Source organism: Aethalodelphis obliquidens, unplaced genomic scaffold (assembly GCF_003676395.1).
Source record: "Aethalodelphis obliquidens isolate GAN/ISIS:26980383/991018 unplaced genomic scaffold, ASM367639v1 scaffold34, whole genome shotgun sequence".
NCBI classification, from domain to species: domain Eukaryota; kingdom Metazoa; phylum Chordata; class Mammalia; order Artiodactyla; family Delphinidae; genus Aethalodelphis; species Aethalodelphis obliquidens.
The window spans coordinates 21,002,515-21,022,493 of NW_020837978.1; the positions used below are offsets into that span (position 1 = coordinate 21,002,515).

At 42.5% G+C, this 19,979-nt stretch overlaps 4 protein-coding genes across 5 annotated transcripts; 2 read left to right on the forward strand and 2 right to left on the reverse strand.

Annotated features, from left to right (window-relative positions):
* Positions 1 to 4,323: 4,323 nt before the first annotated feature.
* On the reverse strand, positions 4,324 to 15,645 carry LOC113631622 (uncharacterized). Its single transcript, XM_027128188.1, has 3 exons — positions 15,220 to 15,645; positions 5,950 to 6,220; positions 4,324 to 4,807 (listed from the first exon to the last, which is right to left on the reverse strand). The coding sequence occupies exons 1-3, from the start codon at positions 15,624 to 15,626 to the stop codon at positions 4,379 to 4,381; spliced, it is 1,107 nt and encodes a 368-aa protein (XP_026983989.1). The 5' UTR covers positions 15,627 to 15,645; the 3' UTR covers positions 4,324 to 4,378.
* On the forward strand, positions 5,510 to 6,315 carry LOC113631852 (histone H2B type 1-L-like). Its single transcript, XM_027128594.1, has one exon. The coding sequence runs from the start codon at positions 5,827 to 5,829 to the stop codon at positions 6,205 to 6,207; it is 381 nt and encodes a 126-aa protein (XP_026984395.1). The 5' UTR covers positions 5,510 to 5,826; the 3' UTR covers positions 6,208 to 6,315.
* Positions 15,646 to 15,932: 287 nt separating the features above from the next.
* Positions 15,933 to 17,669, reverse strand: LOC113631840 (histone H2A type 1-like). Of its 2 annotated transcripts, none has more exons than XM_027128578.1 (2): positions 17,170 to 17,669; positions 15,933 to 16,466 (listed from the first exon to the last, which is right to left on the reverse strand). In XM_027128578.1, exons 1-2 carry the CDS (start codon positions 17,552 to 17,554, stop codon positions 16,390 to 16,392), a joined length of 462 nt encoding a protein of 153 aa, XP_026984379.1. In that variant the 5' UTR covers positions 17,555 to 17,669; the 3' UTR covers positions 15,933 to 16,389. The 2 variants fall into 2 exon arrangements, with proteins under 2 accessions (XP_026984379.1, XP_026984382.1); XM_027128581.1 differs by having other exon boundaries at positions 16,422 to 16,466; positions 17,146 to 17,669.
* Positions 17,670 to 17,951: 282 nt separating this feature from the next.
* LOC113631855 (histone H2B type 1-like) lies at positions 17,952 to 18,431 on the forward strand. Its single transcript, XM_027128598.1, has one exon. It carries the CDS (start codon positions 17,952 to 17,954, stop codon positions 18,330 to 18,332), a length of 381 nt encoding a protein of 126 aa, XP_026984399.1. The 3' UTR covers positions 18,333 to 18,431.
* Positions 18,432 to 19,979: the final 1,548 nt, after the last annotated feature.

The following is a 19,979-nucleotide window of genomic DNA, read 5'->3' on the forward strand; positions in this document are numbered from 1 at the left end:
GCTAAACAAAGGTGGTCTGTCAATCACAGTGGCAAAAACCCAGGTTTAGAAAAACTCAACAGATCTACACTTAAAGATGGCAAATATCAAGCAGGAGCCTGTGTGAGTAGTTGTCTCCAAAATATACCAAAAAAAAAAGAAAGAAAGAAAAAAGGACGTCTTAGCATGGAAGGTGTGAAGGGCATGTTCATATTTTCTTAGCTGCAGGAGGGTACTTATGCATATGGCATAGGTGTAAGCCAAAAGTAATTTGGGGGCCAGGCTGAAGTCGCTACTGTCTCCCTTCTACTTAGTAATTGCCTGACTCCTTTTAACTGGAGGAGGCAGATGGAATTCATGTCACTGTGTGGAGGCCTTGATTACTCATGTCACTCAGTCACTAAATCAGGTAGATGTTTAAATAAGTTTCAGTAACTGACAGTTTCTCCCCTCTCACATTCTCTCCTTATCCTCTCATACCTGGATGATTCCATTGTTTCTTAACCAGCATCCTAAACAGTTTCTTCCTAACTGGTTCTTCCTAAGAGGTTCTCCAGCCCCTAATTCCTAAATTCTGGTCATTCTGTCTTATAAAAATTGTCACTCTTGGGCTTCCCTGGTGGCGCAGTGGTTGAGAGTCCGCCTGACGATGCAGGGGGTGCGGGTTCGTGCCCCGGCCCGGGAAGATCCCACATGCCACGGAGCAGCTGGGCCCGTGAGCCATGACCGCTGAGCCTGAGCGTCCGGAGCCTGTGCTCCGCAATGGGAGAGGCCACAACAGTGAGAGGCCCGTGTACCAAAAAAAAAAAAAAATTGTCACTCTTGCCTTAGGTTCAAGTGAGAACTTTGTAGCCTTTTTTCATAATGATACTTTCTGCTCACACTAACCAGCACTAATAACTGAAATTTACCTTTCTATTCCTTTTTGTTGTTGTTTGTTTTTTGGACAACTTTACTCATCTGCAATTCCTTCTCTCCTTCTACCTGGGAGAATCTTTCCAATTTCATCTCAAGTTCCAACTCCATGAGTAAATTCCCCTAATTAGAAAAATCTAGTTTCTCTGATAATGTGCTTTGATGATATTAATAATTGGGTACCATTATTATCAATGGAAAATTTATAATGCATCTATTCTTTTCTGTCATTAAACTAAACCCTAGGTCGTTAGTCTTCTTTATCTTGTTTTCCCACTACTCTAGGTGCTTTTTAATTGACTGAGCTTTAAAATCCTGTCAAATGGGTAGGATTACCCCCATAATAATCAGATTCAGTGATTTTCTGTTCTTCTGTGGAAAGCTACGGGTAATAAATCTCTCTGCCCCTCTATGGCCCTCCTCATGGCTTGATTTCGGCACTAGGCCCCTTACTTCTGAGCTATGCCACCCAAGGTGTTGGGGCTACTGAAAAAGAACCACACCTTTGCGGTATGAAAGTCTTCAGATGTAAAATATCAGTATTTACCTGTGTACATATGGGGTAGGCAGGATGTGGAAAAAGAATGGCATTTCTGAATTATCTTGATTTTTAGTTATCACTTCTATAAAATAAAGCTACTGGTCATTCAGAGATTATATACTTGTTTGTTTTTAAATTACATGTACTTATAGGCAACCAGGTAAGCCTGAAATGGTTATACAACTTAATTTTCCAACAGGTACAAATAAAATGTGACATGATTTAGATTTGTCAAGAAAATCAAAATTCATTAAAAAAAAAATCTCATGTTAAGCACTACCATTTCAATGTATGCCTTTAAAATTAAAAAAAAAAGTGTGTGTGTGTGTGTGTGTGTGTGTGTATGTGTCTTAACAATCAAGATCATTGTTTGGATGATGGACAGAAAGGCTAAAAATTGTCCAAGTTACTGTTATAATTTTATTGCTGTGCATCAATTATATTTCTGTGCAATTGGCTGTAATAATTGTAGCATAATAGAACACAGTTTTATATGATCCTGTACACTTTCAAAATCCACCCATTTCCTTTAACATATTATGAAAATGTTAAAATAAACATATCAGTCTTCCTATGACAGCTCTTCCAAGGAATAAAGCCTCAGGGGTAACTGTTGAGGATCATACTGATGCTGTTGTTTAATACAGCAATGCCAAAGGGGAAAAGTTTTGGCTCTATCCTTTTTTTATTATTATTTTTTATTTTGTGTTTTTTTTTTTTTTGGCTCTATCCTTTTTTTAATTATTTTTTTTTATTTTGTGTTTTTTTTTTGGCTCTATCCTTTTTAACTGAAACTTTCTTAGTTTCAGTTTCCTCATCTGTAAAGAACTAATAGAATAATAATTATGTATATTAGTAGAGAACTATTGAATTTACCTTATATTTTGGAGACTTCATAGACTAACACATGACTTCTGGCCGACTCAGTAATGCAACCGCTCAATTAATGTTGATTATTTCTACGTGGTAAAACTATATAGTATTAAAGTTACATGAACTCTATCAATCTTTTATTTCTGTAATCAGGAATAAACTGAATGGTAATTCCTGTTTGTTCAATAATTTTTATTTTAAATTCCAATTTGACTAATTTCCTGAGGGTTTGTTTTAGGCAAAGGACTGTTCTAGATGTTCTGATGGATTTAATAATACAACTAGGTGTTTTCTGTGCCCCCTTGGTCCTCATATCTTGACATCAACCATCTGGTGAGACAGAAACAGACATTTAAAAACTTACTGTGCTAGAATCTCAAAGAAAGTACAGGATATGGGCAAGTACGTTCTAATATGGAATGCCTTTATGTAGCGTTACAAATATCTAACACTCCATTATTGGAATTATGAATAGCTAAACTTTTTTCCTTATATGGGTCCAGGCTCCCCAGTTCTCAGCACCCGAGTCTCAATGCCTGACAGACTTCCAAGAACAAAGATTTCTTTTATAAAACCTTTAGGACTTAACAATGGCTAACTTGGCCTGTGTATTTATTTACAGCTTTGTTTCTGTTAAATTTACCACCTGACCTCTTTCCTTACTGATCCTCAAGGGGAAACAGCCCATTAAAAAACCATAAATTAATAGAAGGATCTCAATTTTGTAGTTAAGGATACCTCACCCATCTTGAACCTGAAATTTGCTGAAGTGTTTGAATAGACACAAAATCCTTCCAAACGGTCTACAGTAACCCAATTAGTAACAACCTTTCTACATTTCCAAATAACAGACTGTATAGTTTCAGAACAAAATTCCTTACTTTTTTCCCTTCAGCTACCAGTTTAGAAATAGTGAAGAATTTGTTACTTCCACAAGAAGGGAATATCGTTTCAATACAGAATAACATAACACTGCTGTTTTGTAGGGATGAGAAGAAAGCGAAGACAATATTTTCTGCAATAGAGAACGCTCAAGCTTACAGCTGATTTTCATGTTTTACTGACAAATAGGAGGTACTTTCATAAGATTTGATTTAGAGATTAAGATAGGGAATTTAGGAAAACAGAAAAAGACCCCTTTAATGGCGTCTGCTGAAAGGCTCATGATTCCTACATTCGAGTTCATTCCATTTTTTCCTACTCAGAGACCCACCCAGCTGCCCTTGTTGGTTGCTTTGGCCCTTTGTAAAGAAGACCTGGTGGGTAGAGACCGCCACCAAGTTCTCAGGAGCTGTCAAGGTCTTCCCTTTGGTGATAAAGCTAATAACCTAAGCCTTGGCTCCGTTTTAGGGGTGGTCGTGGTATATCCGTGACAATTCTCAACAGGTCCTTGTGGTTGCTAGCGAGCTGGGCCTCACAATTCTGGTGAGCAAGGGCACCCTAGTGTAGACCAAGCGTTTAGCCACGCCTAAATGTACCAAACCTACACAAAATACGCCAAACGGGGGTGTGCAAGTAAAGCCGTGGAGGCAGTTCCTACACTGAAAACCTAAAAATAACATAGGCTTTTTAGGACTTCCCTGGTGGTGCACTGGTTAAGACTGCCTGCCAATACAGGGGACACGGGCTTGAGCCCTGGTCCAGGAATATCCCACATGCCACGGAGCAACTAAGCCTGTGCGCCAGAACTGCTGAGTCCACGCACTGCAACTACTGAGTCCAGCGCTGCAACTACTGAAACCCTCAAGCCTAGAGCCCGTGCTCTGCAAGAGAAGCCACTGCAATGAGAAGCCCGCGCACCACAACGAAGAGTAGCCCCCGCTCGCCGCAACTAGAGAAAGTCCATATGCAGCACTAAAGACCCAACGCAACCCCCCCCCAAACAAAAAACCCCACACCATAGGCTTTTTAAAGAGCTTGATTCCGAGACTCTCTCCACAAAGGTCTCTCGGGACTGCGCAAAATTTATGCTCTTAATGACCAAGTACTACGGCACCTTTTATATGATCAAGTGATTGGCTCTGAAAAGAGCCTTTGGGTTTCAGTTATCACTCGATTAAGAAAGCCAATTTACGCCCTCTCCCCGCGGATGCGGCGAGCAAGCTGGATGTCCTTGGGCATAATGGTGACGCGCTTGGCGTGGATGGCACACAGGTTGGTGTCCTCGAAGAGCCCCACCAGGTAGGCCTCGCACGCCTCCTGCAGCGCCATCACGGCCGAGCTCTGGAAGCGCAGGTCGGTCTTGAAGTCCTGCGCGATCTCGCGCACCAGGCGCTGGAACGGCAGCTTGCGGATCAGCAGCTCCGTGGACTTCTGGTAGCGGCGGATCTCGCGCAGGGCCACTGTGCCGGGCCGGTAGCGGTGCGGCTTCTTCACGCCGCCCGTGGCCGGCGCGCTCTTGCGGGCCGCCTTGGTGGCCAGCTGCTTGCGCGGCGCCTTGCCGCCGGTGGACTTGCGAGCGGTCTGCTTAGTACGAGCCATGATGAGAGATTGCAAACACTGCTACAACTACAAGCCGTGCTGTTCTTGCTCTTATTTATACTGGCGAAGTCCTCCTGATTGGTCCGAATCTTCAAATTCCGCGCCGTGAATTAAGTAACTGGATAGGCCTTGTGATTGGATACCAGGTCTCACTTTAGAAAATCTAGATCTATTGCAGTACGCTCTATATTTTCTCGCTTAAAGTCCTCCGCCATTTATTCACCCTGTATGTTACATGTTTTATATATACCTTAATTGGTTTTGTTTTAATCCCCTTGTTCGGGATTAAGTTTGGGAAGAGACGAAAATGAACGTTCCCGAGTTCTGAGCCCTTTCAAAAACTACGGTTTTGAATGTAATTGATCGAGTCCAGTTTCGTCACTTATCAAAGGTTCTGATTTTGAATAAATGTTTTATTTTAGCAACGCAAGCACAATATTACATAATTCCCAGCTCTCCAACAAACGCTGGCATCAATTCCAGACACTGTTCCTAGAAAACACGAAAATACTACCGCCGTTGAAATGTGACGATCCTTAATTCTTCGTAAAGCTTAAGTGTTGCCGACTTTGATCAAGCCGAATTGGAAATGCCAATGGCATAATTTTGAAAACATTTATATATTTAGCTGATTTCTATGTTCTCTTTTCTAGAATTACTAACCCGGTAACTGAATTTTGGCAGAAAACTAGTCATAAATTTGTATCGGGCGTTTGTCTCTTTAGGTCCGGATTTAGAGAGAAACAAGGCTCACGAGTAGATACTTACGGACAAGACATTAATTTTTTGCCCTATTTTGAAAACGAAAGTTATTTTTTCTGATGGTGGGGGGGATGTCTAGTGTTAGTGCCACTTAAACAGCCAATCAAAAAGCAGATTTGAAATCACCTTATTTGCATAAAAGGTTTCTACTGGCTGATTTGACCCAATCAGGAATTGAGATAGATTAAGCACCTATTTGCATAGAAGCCCTACAAAAATAGGCCAACATTGTAACAGGTGTTGTCAGTTTTCGTCTGTTTTGATAACTTTACACCATGCCTGAGCTGGCCAAATCTGCTCCTGCTTCCAAGAAGGGATCTAAGAAGGCGGTGACCAAGGCGCAGAAGAAGGATGGCAAGAAGCGCAAGCGCAGCCGGAAAGAGAGCTACTCTGTATACGTGTATAAGGTGCTGAAGCAGGTCCACCCGGACACCGGTATCTCGTCTAAGGCTATGGGCATCATGAACTCGTTCGTCAATGACATCTTCGAGCGCATCGCGGGCGAGGCGTCGCGCCTGGCGCATTACAACAAACGCTCGACCATCACCTCCAGGGAGATCCAGACGGCCGTACGTCTGCTGCTGCCTGGGGAGCTGGCCAAGCACGCCGTGTCCGAGGGTACCAAGGCTGTCACCAAGTACACCAGCTCCAAGTAAATGTTTCCAGGCGCTGTTAAACCCAAAGGCTCTTTTCAGAGCCACTCACACTTTCAAAAGGGGCTCTAATGCTGCATACTATTCGTTTCTAGAGAGAAGTAAGGTCAGGTTTGAAAATTGACTAATTAGGCATCTTTACCATTCTCATTTCTTCAGAAATAGGGCTCTTTTTACTGAGCAGAAATAATTTTAGCGAGCACAGAGCAGAGAAACGGTTTTATATTAAGAACTGAGAAGTCAGTTTTAGTTGCTGAGCTATTGAGAATTTTAGCAGTCAGACCATCAAATGATTGTGAAATCTTTAGTTATTCATGTAATAGAGAAAAGGAAGGGGTAAGAAACCTCAAGTAGCCTGGAAATATAAAACCTTGATTTTTGGATACAGTCCTTGGCTGGCAGCCCAGTGAGTCAGTCAGTCTTCCCTTAAGGCTGATTGGAATTAGCAACAATACAATTTCAGCTACAGATTTTCAAAATACCATGAGACTAAGGATCATACACGACAGGCTACCTGCAATATCGATCAGAGCTCTTTAGTTGCTATCCTTATCAAAAGTGGACTTTTGATAAGTCCACTGTCATGGCCATTTCTCTGCTGGATTGGGGAGGGTGGGGGGGAGTTGCAGAGTATTGTGAGATCATAGACCTGAGTGTGCCCAAGATTCTTCTCTAAATGAACTCTTGAGTGGAAAAACTAGGACTCTGAGTTTATTCATTCATTCATTGAGAGCCTATTAAGTTTCTCAAAAAGTGACAGGTACTAGGGACAGAGCAATGAGAAGGATAGAAACAATCTCTCTCCTCACAGGGCACACTCTTTAGACAGTACCCAAACGAACAGTATTTAGACAGTACCCAAACGAACAGAAGGGAAGTATCAGTCTAAATGTCACTTTAGCATTGCCAAAAGCTGAACTGACTTAACCTTAAATTTTTAATTTCCCTGGAGGCAATTCTGGAAGGGAGGTGGAGTAAGAGAGATGGCAAGGGAAGAGGAGACAGTAAAAGAGAGAAAGGAATTACAAAAATATGCGGAGTTCAAGTTTGTATTTGTGGACTATGGTTAACAACAGATGTTATATATTTACATTTTCAGGTTACCATGTTTTATCATTGGTCCACAAGAATTTTGTATTGGTCCTAGTGCTGTGACTTACTGAAATGTAGGATCTTACTGAAATGTAGAAAGGAATACTATACTAATAAATCTTGTCCATTATTCCTCTTAAAGATTCTCCTTAATAAGATTTCTTCTTTTTTTAATGTGCACCTGTATGACTTAGTATTAGATACCCCTAGAAGTGACAGACAGCCTAAAAGAGTCAGTGGTTAAGCAAAATTAAAGTCTTTTTCTCTCTATGTAGCTCAGGCCTGGAATGGGCGCTCCACTCTCCTTAGGGAACTCATCCCTTTCTATGTATAAGGTATGTTCTCTCTATTATTTGAGAATATTCTCAAATATATTCTACTATTCAATTCTACTATGGAGAGCCTACCGAGAACAAACTGGATGGATGAAATTCATAAATATTAAGTAGGTAATTCATAAGTAGGAAACATATAAGAAATGTTGGATAGGTAAGCAAGGCATTTATGAGATACAAAATTCAGAAGCCGTATTTACTGTAAATCATTAAGTTAGTACCTCGTGAGATGTCAGACAGAGGGAAAGTAGAGCTTGTGTGTGCTACATGGAGATATAAAGTGATGAAAGAACCAAGAAGTGCCAAATATTTGTAAGACACTAAGTATTTATGAGTTCCCCAATATTTATGAGTTCTTAAACTGACCACCCACTGGTGACTCCCACTTTGGTACCATTTGCCCTCTACAGACAACATGCACATAAAAGACATGTTTCCTTGGTATGTCACTGGTGACCTCCCTAGATGGGAGGCTGTATACTCAGCCCTGCATCTCTCCAACAGAGCAAGCATGTGTTGGCTCCAAAGCACTTCCATCTGCTGGACCCCTTTGCTCAAAGTCCAACCTAGTTCTCAGCAGAGAAGAAATTCAAAGGAAGGCAGGGCGTGAGAGGAGAGAGGGAGAGGGGAGGGTCAGAGAGAGATAGGAGAGAGGGAGGGGGAGGAGAAGGGGGAGAAGAGGAGGAAAGGGAGGTTTCACATGAAAAGTGAAACCAAGGATTCAACTGATCTTTTGCAACCTATCTGAAATGTGTTCATTTGTCCAGTATCTTTTCCCTTGTTTCTTGCTATATATTTAAAATTGATTCAATCAAATTAATCAGGGAACTTAAATTGGCCTGTGAGACTTTATGTTCTATGACCTTGGAAATGGCCTGCCTGGTAGTGTATTGGAAGGCTACCACTGCATTAATTTCTCACTTGTCATTCTAGTTGTCATTCTTAATAAGATATGGTCCCTGTTACCTAGGACATATAACATTGTCCTATAGAGCAAATAATAATGTATACAAATATAGAACAGTAATGAAATATGCTTAAAATTGAAGGGCTTTGAGGTTCACTACCTGGGAAATTTGTTGTCACCATTTACTAGCCAGGTGACCTTGGGCATTATGCAGAATCACTCAGCATGCTTCCCCATCTGTAGAGATAATACAGTAACTCTTATAGGTGACTTGCTCAAGCATATTTAGTGTTGGGACTGCCCCAGAACTCTGTTGTTTCAATGCTCTGTCTACCACTATCAGGAAAGAACAGAGGACCTGTGCATAGTGACTTTAGAAAATACACAGGTTTTCTGGAAAGAGAATTAGAGCTAGTGTGGATATCTGAGGTGACAGATACATGATACTAACTTCAGGGCCCCAGTTCTGCACAGATAAACTCTATAAACCTTCAGAGGCAGAGGCACACTGGCTGTTAACCTCTCCTTCCTGAGCCCTCAGAGACCTTGTTTCCCAGCTTCCCTTGTAGTTGGGTGTGGCCTTCTTAGCCCACATAGCTGAGTTCCTAACAATGGAATGTAAATAAAAGTAAAGTTTGACATTTTCAGGTCTGGGGCATAATAACCTCCCACGAAGACTTTCCAAGCTCTTTCCCCTCCCAAGACAAAAGTGTTTTAGAAACAAAAGAGGCCCAAAATAGAGTTATGTCATCACACCAAGACTTAATTACAGTTTTGGCTTCCCCAGAAATGAAATCTTAAACTAGTCAAACAGGAATTCCTGCTCAGCGCCAGTCAGGTAATCAGCCGGACAGACCCCTGCCAACCCCTAAAGGAAAGCAACCTTGCAATAAGCTACCCACTTTTTTTCCTAGTGTAACTTCCCTGTTCCTGCTCCCTTCTGCCTAGAAAAATCTTTTCTTTTGTACAGCTCCTCACAGCTCTCTTCTATCTGCTAGACTGGATGCTGCCTGATTCATGAATCACTGAATAAAGCCAATAAGATCTTTAAAATTTACTCCATTGAATTTTATTTTTTAACATGGGAAAGCAATGTGTTTAGGATGATTGAGACACAGAGATAAAAGCGCACCTGGGCTCCAGAACCACTGCTTGGAAGAAAGAGCTACTTGCTGATCTAGAACACCCTTTTTGGACCTCATAAAAGCAGAGAATAAACTTGCAATAAGCCGTAAGGTTGTCAATTGGAAAAATAATAATAACCTGAAAGTTGAGAATTATGTTATATTCAGCAGGTATATGGAGGACTTAAGCCCAGGAGACAGCCTCTCAGATAGCTCTGAGGGACTGGTCCTGAAGAGGTAAAGGAGGATCCAGGATATACAGGAGTTTTTGGAAAAAAAACAAAAAAAACACAACAACACAAAAAAGCACGTAGTTGGAACGTCAAAAGATTACTGTTAAAGATAACAGCCATCTCAAGTTAATGAAGTTAGGCCTTTTCTATATCTGGGAAGATGCAAGAGTCTGGACTCATTGAAATCATTCCTTTGATATATATGTAGCTTAACTATCTAGGGCCAGTATCCTGTTTTTCTCCATCCTGAATCCCCTCAGGGTGCACAGGCGGGAGCGGTTGCAGGAGCTGATGGCTTGATGGCCGCCACATCCTTAGTTTACTGATATGGCAGGTGACATTCTTCGTCCACAAGGTTTGGGGGTTTATCTTAATATACCCTCCACCAAGGCAGGGTCCCAATCTCTATTTTCTAAAAGGAAGTTCTGTTACTTGCTGGATCTCAAACCTTGTAGAACCAGATAGCTAGCTACATTCTTTAGTTGGCAAAGGATAGAGGACATTTTCTTCCTCCCCGACAGTTTCAGTTGTCTGGCAAAACCTGAAGGACACCAGTTTTCCATTCTTTCCTTGAACACTACTTATTAAAAATGAAAGTAATTAATAGTTTACACTCCATAATGAAAATCCCTGCATTTGGACTGCAGTGTCTCCCAATAGGAAGGGTTCAGAAGAGATGTGATCTCTTAGTTCTGTGCCAAGACACAGCTATAGCTCAAGATCTGCAGCTGAGAACATGTAACACCTTTATCATAAATAAATAAATGTATTTTAATTTTGTTTTATTTTTAAAATCATGGGTTTGGCCATCAAATCATCACCATTTTGAAGGTTTTAATATAGAGTTCTATTAGCCATGAGCCAACAGATGAGCAGTTTTATTTATATTTGGGGACTTATCCATAATTATGCAATGTAATCTCAGAAAATTTACTTGTTAGAGTGTATAAAGCCTTTTTAGAAATATTACATTTGGATTCTCTTTTTTCTGAAAAGTAAAACGATGATGGTGATTATTTGGAACCTCAAAATATCTTACTTTTTATTTTAAATAAATTATCAAATAATTAATGGTCTTTCCTTAATGACTGGTATCCTTGAATCAGGCTGGCAGTCCTCCCTGGGATTAGTACTCATCTCTTCCTGCCCCGGCCTCAGTTTACCATCTGAATTGGGTGTGCTCAGGAAACTAGAACAATACTTTTGGGGAAAAAAAAAAAATGTGTAAAATCGCTGCTGAGCTTGAGACTTGAAACTCCAGTTTGAGAAAACAGAAGAGGAACCTGGTTCTATCTAGTTGGTTATCAGACCTGCGACCATCATTCCAAGTGATGCTCCCAACATAGGACCTTCGCAATCACGGTTTCTTCTCTATGGAATGATCTTCTTACAGATGTATGAAGACCCCTCTCCCTTCCAAGCTTCATGACACTGGCTTTCGTGTCTCATCTCAGTCGTGAAGTTTTCCCCACCCACCTTATTTAAAATGACAACTATCCACCACCCATCTCCCACTCTGTGGCAGTCCTTCATCCCCTTGGTCTGTTTTCTTTGTGTTTTCTTAATCCTCTTTACCTACCAAAAGACTGTTTATCTTTGTTTATTTTCTGCCTCCCACAATAATCGTCGGTGAGCTCCGCACAGTAGGATCTTTGCCATGTTACGCATTACTCTTTCCAACACCTAGAACATTGTTGAGCACACAGTAAGCACTCAAAAAGTTTTTGATGAGTGGATGGATGGATGAAGTAAAATGGACATATGCACATAGCACAAAATGTCCATCCATTCTCTAGTGATGGAGATAAAGTCCATGACAGTTTTATCCAAATGAACCCCTGTGAGAGGTAGTTCCCCTCACTATGCTTCCATTTCTTCATGATCATATTTGAGCTGATAATGGCCCCCCCAATCCACAGAGTTATTGTGAGGATTAAATTAACTAATCCATATAGGCACTAAATTACAGACTTTGAATTGATATAATCATGAATCTGGACAGTTCCCAAGGCCGGTATTGTTAACATCTCTACTTGGCAAATGACATAATAAAGACCAAGAGTGCTACATGGACCTTGCAACACAGGGGGCTTGTATTCAGCCAGAAGGTCACTACTGACTGACCCAGTGATATAAAGCTGGATAGCTCACCACTCTTCCTGATACAAAAACCCCTTACCTGGTTCCTGAAGACATTTGATTTTCAATTCAAATAAATCGTTTGTTACCTGAGGGTAAACAATTTGCCTGTGTCCATAAAACTAGTAAATGGAAGTACTATGCTATGAGTCACCTTTAACCCCAAATGTTTATATTTTATAAATGATTTTCTCTTTTCTCCCTAACTATAAATCCTCCAGGTCAGCTTCTATTTTCAAGGTTTGAATAGCACAAAATAAAGAAAAATGGGCCTTGATTTTTGTGCTGGAGCACAACTGAGACCACCTGAAAATAAAGCAGAACCTGATTAAATGAGAGAGAAGGACACAAAAACTCCTATATGCAACTCCTCTCAAGACCTTCCATCTCACTCAGAGCAAAAGCCTAATTCCTTACCGTGACTTACAAGCCCCTGCATGATCTGGCTTCCTTTCATTTCTCTGCCATTATTTCCTCCTACAGCGCCCAGCCCACTCCACTCCACATAGCCCCCCTGGCATCTCAACATTCCTCCTCCTCTCCCTCTTTTTTTTTTTATAATTTATTGATTGATTGATTTTTGGCTGCGTTGGGTCTTTGTTGCTGCATGCGGGCTTTCTCTAGTTGCGGCGAGCAGGGGCTACTTTTTTTGTTGCCGTGTGTGGGCTTCTCATTGCGGTGGCTTCTCTTGTTGCGGAGCACGGGCTCTAGGCGTGCGGGCTTCAGTAGTTGTGACACGCAGGCTCAGTAGTTGCAGCACGCGGACTCAAGAGCGCAGGCTCAGTAGTAGTGGCACACAGGTTTAGTTGCTCCGCGGCATGTAGGATTTTCCCAGACCAGGGCTCGAACCCGTATTCCCTGCATTGGCAGGCGGATTCTACCACTGCGGCACTCACCAGGGAAGGCTCCCGTTTTCTCTTTCCACAACTTCTTCCTCACAACTCTTTGCTGAAATAACTACCTCCATACTGCCGTCTTCATTGGTCACCTTATCTAAATTTCAACTCCCCATGACAATCCTTATTCTTGCTTTATCATTTTTCTCGCCATCTAACATATTCCATATGATACTGATTTATTGTCTATCCCAGGGTCAAATGTAAATTCCATGAAAGCAAAGAATCTTGTCTGTTTTTTTCTCCAAGTATATTCCCAGTGCACAGAACAGCATCTGGCACATTGTAAACTCAACAAATGTATGTGGAATAAATAAATTTAAAAAGTCATCAAAGTTAAATGTTGTTTGTTGGGGGAGTAATCATGGCATCACAATTAGGTTTTAAAGTAGATGTATATTAAAATGTTGAGAGAGGAAATGATATGATTTGCTTGACAATAATCAAGGTAGAAGAGGTATAAATTTGGCCAGTGTTGATGTTGAGACTGGGTGAGGAGTACGTAGGGTCTGTTAAACTATTATCTCTACTTCCATATATTCTCAAATGTTGCATAATAAAAAAAAATCTTTTTTAAGTTTTAAAAAATGAAACAATATCCAGGGTGGGGGGTGAGGGTAGGGAGATAAATTCCTAAATAATTTTTTTTTTTAAAGGCTATGGAGAAAGGCCACCTGAAAGACCAAACAAGACCTTGTGCTAATCTGTACAGGAAAGCACAATGTGAAGACAGAGGTATCCACTCTCCAGGATGTTCCTCCTTGTAGCATCCCTGAAAACCTAGTAATGTCAACCACTGAAAGCAGCTGCATTTCTCGATATAGACTCACATTAGCCCTGTCCTCAGAAATCGCTATAAAAGCCAAATACTATTTGATTCATTGCAGTGAAATAAACTGTCATCAAGCAAGCCAGAAAGTCCTCCTTTGGAACTACAAGGAAAGCCTGATTCAGTTAGGTAACTCCTTGCTAAGCCTGGAGTCCAACAGGAGCTAACCACAAGATTGGAATTTATTCAATATTTAGTCCTGGCCCTAGCTACCTATTGGAAGCACCTGAGTTTTAATAGTTACTGTTGCCTGGGCCCACCTCATACAATTATAGTCATACTGATTGGACCCCAAGCAAAACTATTTTAAAAGCTCCAATTGACTGTAATGTGCAGTCACCACTGAGACCACTGATCCATAATGAAATCAAACTCTAGAGGCACCTTGTGATGTGCAACTGCTTGACAGAAATTTCATTCTATTACATAAATAAGTGTAGTTTGCAAATGCTTTCTCCTGGTAAGAGTTCAGACAGGCTGCTCTTCTTGATGAGACCAAAAACACCATTTTAAAAAATAGACTTCTTAATCTAGCATTCATAAGAATCACCTGGGGTGAACTGGGTACAACGTAGATTCTGACTCAGTAGACCTGGGTTGGGTCTGAAAATCTACGTTTCTAGCAAATTCTCAAGTGATGTACATGCTGCTGCTGGTGGACCACATTTGAGTAGTGAAACTAGAAGCCAGCAGGGTTCTCTGTCTTGGGTTCTGCTACCAATAAGTTTATTAGAAATCCTGACTGAGAAGTCTAATTTTTTTTTAAAGAAGTCTACTATCAGCAAAATAACGCCCTTATTGTTCTCTGTGTAAAAGGTCAAACATTTCACGGGAAAGCCAAAACTGTTTCACCTTTAACTTGGCAGAGATTGGAACTGAGCAAATTGAGGTCTCAGAGACATTAGAAAGCAAAGACAAACGCTCTAGCTTCTCAATTGTCAATACCCAAACATGTGGGAACACAGCTTTAGAAGGGGTAATCAGCAAATCCACACCCACCTTCACCCAAATTCAACCTTTTGTGGGTAAAGCAGCTCACCTTCCATACATAATCCACGTACTCCAATAACCCGACCTTCACATCACACCGATTACTGCCCCTTCCAAACTACCTAAAACACGGCTTACTCTATTGCCAAACCTACCAATCCCCCACTCCACCTGCATGTGTTTATATTACATTTCCCACGAGACAGCATTGAGGAAATTCGTAACCTACGAATTGAAGGTATGCAAAGCTACCAGAATTTAATTAACTGAAATAGTACAGATACTTGTGAAGTTACACGACACTCCCAAAACACAAGCTTACCCAGTAACTCATGAGGAAATTCCCACCTTAACATCCCAAACCAACTCTCCGAAACAGAACAGACTAAATGACAGCTACTTTAAAGAAAACGTGGGTGGCTCTTAGAAGAGCCTTTTTAGTTGGATTGAGATAGCTGAGAAAGCTTTACGCCCTCTCCCCGCGGATGCGGCGAGCAAGCTGGATGTCCTTGGGCATAATGGTGACGCGCTTGGCGTGGATGGCACACAGGTTGGTGTCCTCGAAGAGCCCCACCAGGTAGGCCTCGCACGCCTCCTGCAACGCCATCACGGCCGAGCTCTGGAAGCGCAGGTCGGTCTTGAAGTCCTGCGCGATCTCGCGCACCAGGCGCTGGAACGGCAGCTTGCGGATCAGCAGCTCCGTGGACTTCTGATAGCGGCGGATCTCGCGCAGGGCCACTGTGCCGGGCCGGTAGCGGTGCGGCTTCTTCACGCCGCCCGTGGCCGGCGCGCTCTTGCGGGCCGCCTTGGTGGCCAGCTGCTTGCGAGGCGCCTTACCGCCGGTGGACTTCCGCGCAGTTTGTTTAGTTCGAGCCATCGTAAGAAACCAAACAAAAATGAAACCAAGTAGGCAAATAAGTAGGAAGAGGGCCCCTTTATATATACTCAGAAACGTTCCGATTGGCCTTGCGCTATTTCAAAAGCCCCGCGAAACAAAACCATTGGCTGAAGAGTCAACGCAGTGATTGGTGAAGAACTAGAGACTCTGATTGGATGAAATACTCCACATTTCAATCCCTCTTTTTGTTATACTCTGCGACCCAAAGGAACTAACTTTCTAATGTTCTAGTTCAGCGCATCTCACATTATAAGTAAGGAACCACTTGGGGATCGTGGACGATGCCAATTCTGATTCAAATCTATGTAATGGGGCCTAGAATTCCGAGGACTACACTTTAAGAACAGATTTACTTGTATTCTTTTTCCTCCGTTGTTACTTTTTCTGAACTGAACTTAGATTCCCCAGGGCTGCCACTTCCTATCTCCACTGGGAAACCACGGGGAAAGCGACGGGCCGGGGACGACCAGCAAACAGTGCGCAACAAATGATTGACTTTCCTATGGTGGCCAAATGGGATTTTGCTTCAGTTTGTTACAGCAGAAATTACTTAAGATAGCCGCCATCATATCTAACTCTTCTTTTAGCCCAGTCAGCCAGTCTCTCAGAGATCTTTCTTTCTTGCTTAATTTCACTTTGAAACTGATTATTTTCTAGTTAGAGTTGTACTATGCACCTGGTGTTTATTTCTCCGAGAAAACACTCCCTTCCTCTGTGAACATTTTTCATTCCAGAAAGGAGATCACGGTGCGATAACCTCAAGCACCACCAGAGCCAGTCCCAGGACCGCCGGACGCCATCTTTGATTTTGAAATTTTCCTGAAGTAAAAAAGAACGCAAAATTGCATTCTTATCTGCGACCCTATTTTCCACTCCTAGACTGTATAAGATAACTTCCTACTCTCTCAAGGGAGGGCACAGTCTTGAGGGCACTAGTCTGCTGTGGTCTCCATTGCCTGGCAAAGCAATGAAAGCTACTCTTTTGTACTTCCCCAAAACTATGTCGCCGCTTACTATTCGGCACGGGTGAACAGAGGCCGAGTTTCGGCAACAAGTTCAGAACTTGAAAAGCCCGCGCTGATCTGATTTGCCAGCCGTTCTTTCGTTTGGCTGTTTCAAACGTCTTAGTGACATTCTAAGCTACCACCTTACCCAACCTGCCTTCTCCGCAGGATAGAATGTTTCCCTTCTCGCTAAATAACCAAACTACCCCAGGTTTTTAAAACGTTACCAAAACTTGCTTCTTCACCACTACTAAAAGCCCTTGCTTACGGTACTAACCACTTTTTTGTAAAAGTTCTGTTTCCGAGTCACACTTCAATCAGTCCCGTTAGATAGCGAAGATAACTTGCGATAATAAACTGTGGCGATTATCCAGTGGCTTTAACCGCGCGTAAGCTTCATAGACCCAGCCCAGGTTTAGTTACAAGCTTTTTTAAGTGTGAAAATGTGGACGGCTCTGAAAAGAGCCTTTGGGTAAAAAGTTATAGACACGCACTGATATTGGGATTGGTTCACTTGCCCTTGGCCTTGTGGTGGCTCTCGGTCTTCTTGGGCAGCAGTACAGCCTGGATGTTGGGCAGGACGCCGCCCTGAGCGATGGTGACTTTGCCCAGCAGCTTGTTGAGCTCCTCGTCGTTGCGGATGGCCAACTGCAGGTGACGCGGGATGATACGCGTCTTCTTATTGTCGCGGGCCGCGTTGCCCGCCAGCTCCAGGATCTCGGCCGTCAGGTACTCCAGCACTGCCGCCAGGTACACCGGAGCGCCGGCCCCGACCCGCTCGGCGTAGTTGCCCTTGCGGAGCAGGCGGTGCACACGTCCCACGGGGAACTGGAGCCCGGCGCGCGAAGAGCGGGTCTTCGCTTTGGCACGTACCTTACCGCCCTGTTTCCCCCGGCCAGACATGACAAAACACCAAAGTCAAAACAAAAACCAAAGAAAATGACCCTCAGAACACAAGAAACTAGACTATTATACTCTGCGGCGGTTTGGTAAAACAGCCTGTGCGATTGGCCGAACACAAACCTTAGCCAATCAAAAGCTAGTTCTAAAACAACAACGTTACTAATTTACATAGAGAGTTTGTAATTGAAAAGTCAAATTATGTAAGGTTGAGCTAAGGGAAGAGCCAATGAGACTTTGTAATAAAGAGCCTATCAGAGATTAGGATGATGAAAAGACCAATCACAAATCGCAATTCTGCCATCTCTAATTTGCATACAGACCAAGCAAATACTGATGCCGATTGCTCGTGGGCGTATTTGTTTCTCGTTCGCTACCTGGTGGTTTTGTGGGTCTTGCGATGCCTGAGCCAGCTAAGTCTGCTTCTGCTCCGAAGAAGGGCTCCAAAAAGGCGGTGGCCAAGGCCCAGAAAAAGGACGGCAAGAAGCGCAAGCGCAGTCGCAAGGAGAGCTACTCCGTGTATGTGTACAAGGTGTTGAAGCAGGTTCACCCGGATACCGGTATTTCCTCCAAGGCCATGGGCATCATGAATTCATTTGTCAACGACATCTTCGAGCGCATCGCGGGCGAGGCGTCGCGTCTGGCGCATTACAACAAACGCTCGACCATCACGTCCAGGGAGATCCAGACGGCCGTGCGCCTGTTGTTGCCCGGGGAGTTGGCCAAGCATGCCGTGTCCGAGGGCACCAAGGCTGTTACCAAGTACACCAGCTCCAAATAAGCTCGCTCCCTCTCCAATAACTCAAGGCTCTTTTAAGAGCCACCCACATTGTCTCTTAAGGGTCTGTAACTCCAGACTTCAAAATTATATTTATATATGACCTAGGAAAGAGAAAAAGCTCTGAAGCCTTCGGAAAGTTACTCTTTCGTAAGAGACGTTTACCTTTGTAAGAGAAATACCCCTTTTGTATGGGTGTCTCTTACTCTACCAGGAAGAGGAGAATGGCCGAATGTGTTAATCTATGGAAAAGCCCACAACTTACATCTGCATAACAACGTTACCCTTGTTTCCTGTGCTTTCACCTGGCTGCCCATTCCCATCGTTTTTAGTTTTTAGCTGAAGAGGTATTTAAGGTGGTAGCCGCAGCCATTTTGTCGATTTTGTTTTACTGGGGCTCTCCAATGTATACAGGAGGTACATCGTTGTTACGTTTGGTTTTTCTCCTGTCAGTGTGTCTTCTATCAATTATTAGGCCAAAGAATCTAGAAGGGAAGAAGGAAAAAAAATTTCTTCCCTACATCTACACAGTGAGTTTTGTGAACATGAAATAAGTTACTATATTTTGAATGGTGCTTGTGAAGAAAATTCCCTAAACTCCACATATAATTAAGGCATTCATTTCTTGCTTTCCGAAGTTAATTTTAAGTACATTTTAAAATAATGTATTCTTGAAAACAAATACATAAGTATATTTGAGAAACGGATAAGCATGGTTTCAGGGGAAATCCGCCAACATATGATACAGTCCCGACTGCCTCTTTGAATGTTAAATTTGAGCATCTTACTTAAACCCTCTGTGAGCATTTCTTTCTAAAATGGGAATAATAATTAGCAACTACTCTGTGGCACTGCTGGGGTGATCAATAAAAGAGCACAAGTAAAGTACTCAGGGTGGTGACTGCACAGAGAGGGTCTTCTAAAGTATTAGCTGTTGGCTAAAGCCTCTGGTTGAAGTGCTGGGAAGCTGCTCTTAGTCCTGCCCACTTTGGAGTCTCAGAATCTTGAAGCCATAAACAAGGCAGTAGGCCGGAAAGCCTACTAGCATTTAACGCCAATTAGGATTCCTTGTCTGGCAGTGTGAACAATCCAGACCACTTCTAACAGTCCAAGCCCCTCTTTGAAACCAGTTCGTTCCTCTGAACTGTTCTGAGGACAACCTAGTGCCTGTGACTGTAAGTCTTCCCTGCCTTTGATGGCCAATTCATGCAACATGTGCCTTACTTTCCAAGGACTTTCTCATGCCTCACTAGGATTAGAGGTACCTCTTTTAATAAGGTGTTGGGTTATAAGGAAGGCCATATAAGAACTACTCACCTCCCTCCACCCAACCACAATACTTCCTTTCTGCATCCAGACTTTCCTTCTTGGTCTTCCTTCCATTTGGAGCTTCACTTTCTCAATCTTTTTTGCCCTCAAGCATCACTTATGAATAAAGCCTTCTATGACCATATCATTTAAAATGTCACCTCCTTCCTCCATACTTTAATGCTTTTCCCAGCTTCAGTGGTCCTCATAGCACCATCTTACATACTGTTTTACCTGTTTTGTTTGTGCCCCCTCCAACAAAATATAAGCTCCATGAATATAGATATATTGTTTTATTCACAGTTGTTCACTGCTATAATTCCATAGCATCAGACAGTGCCT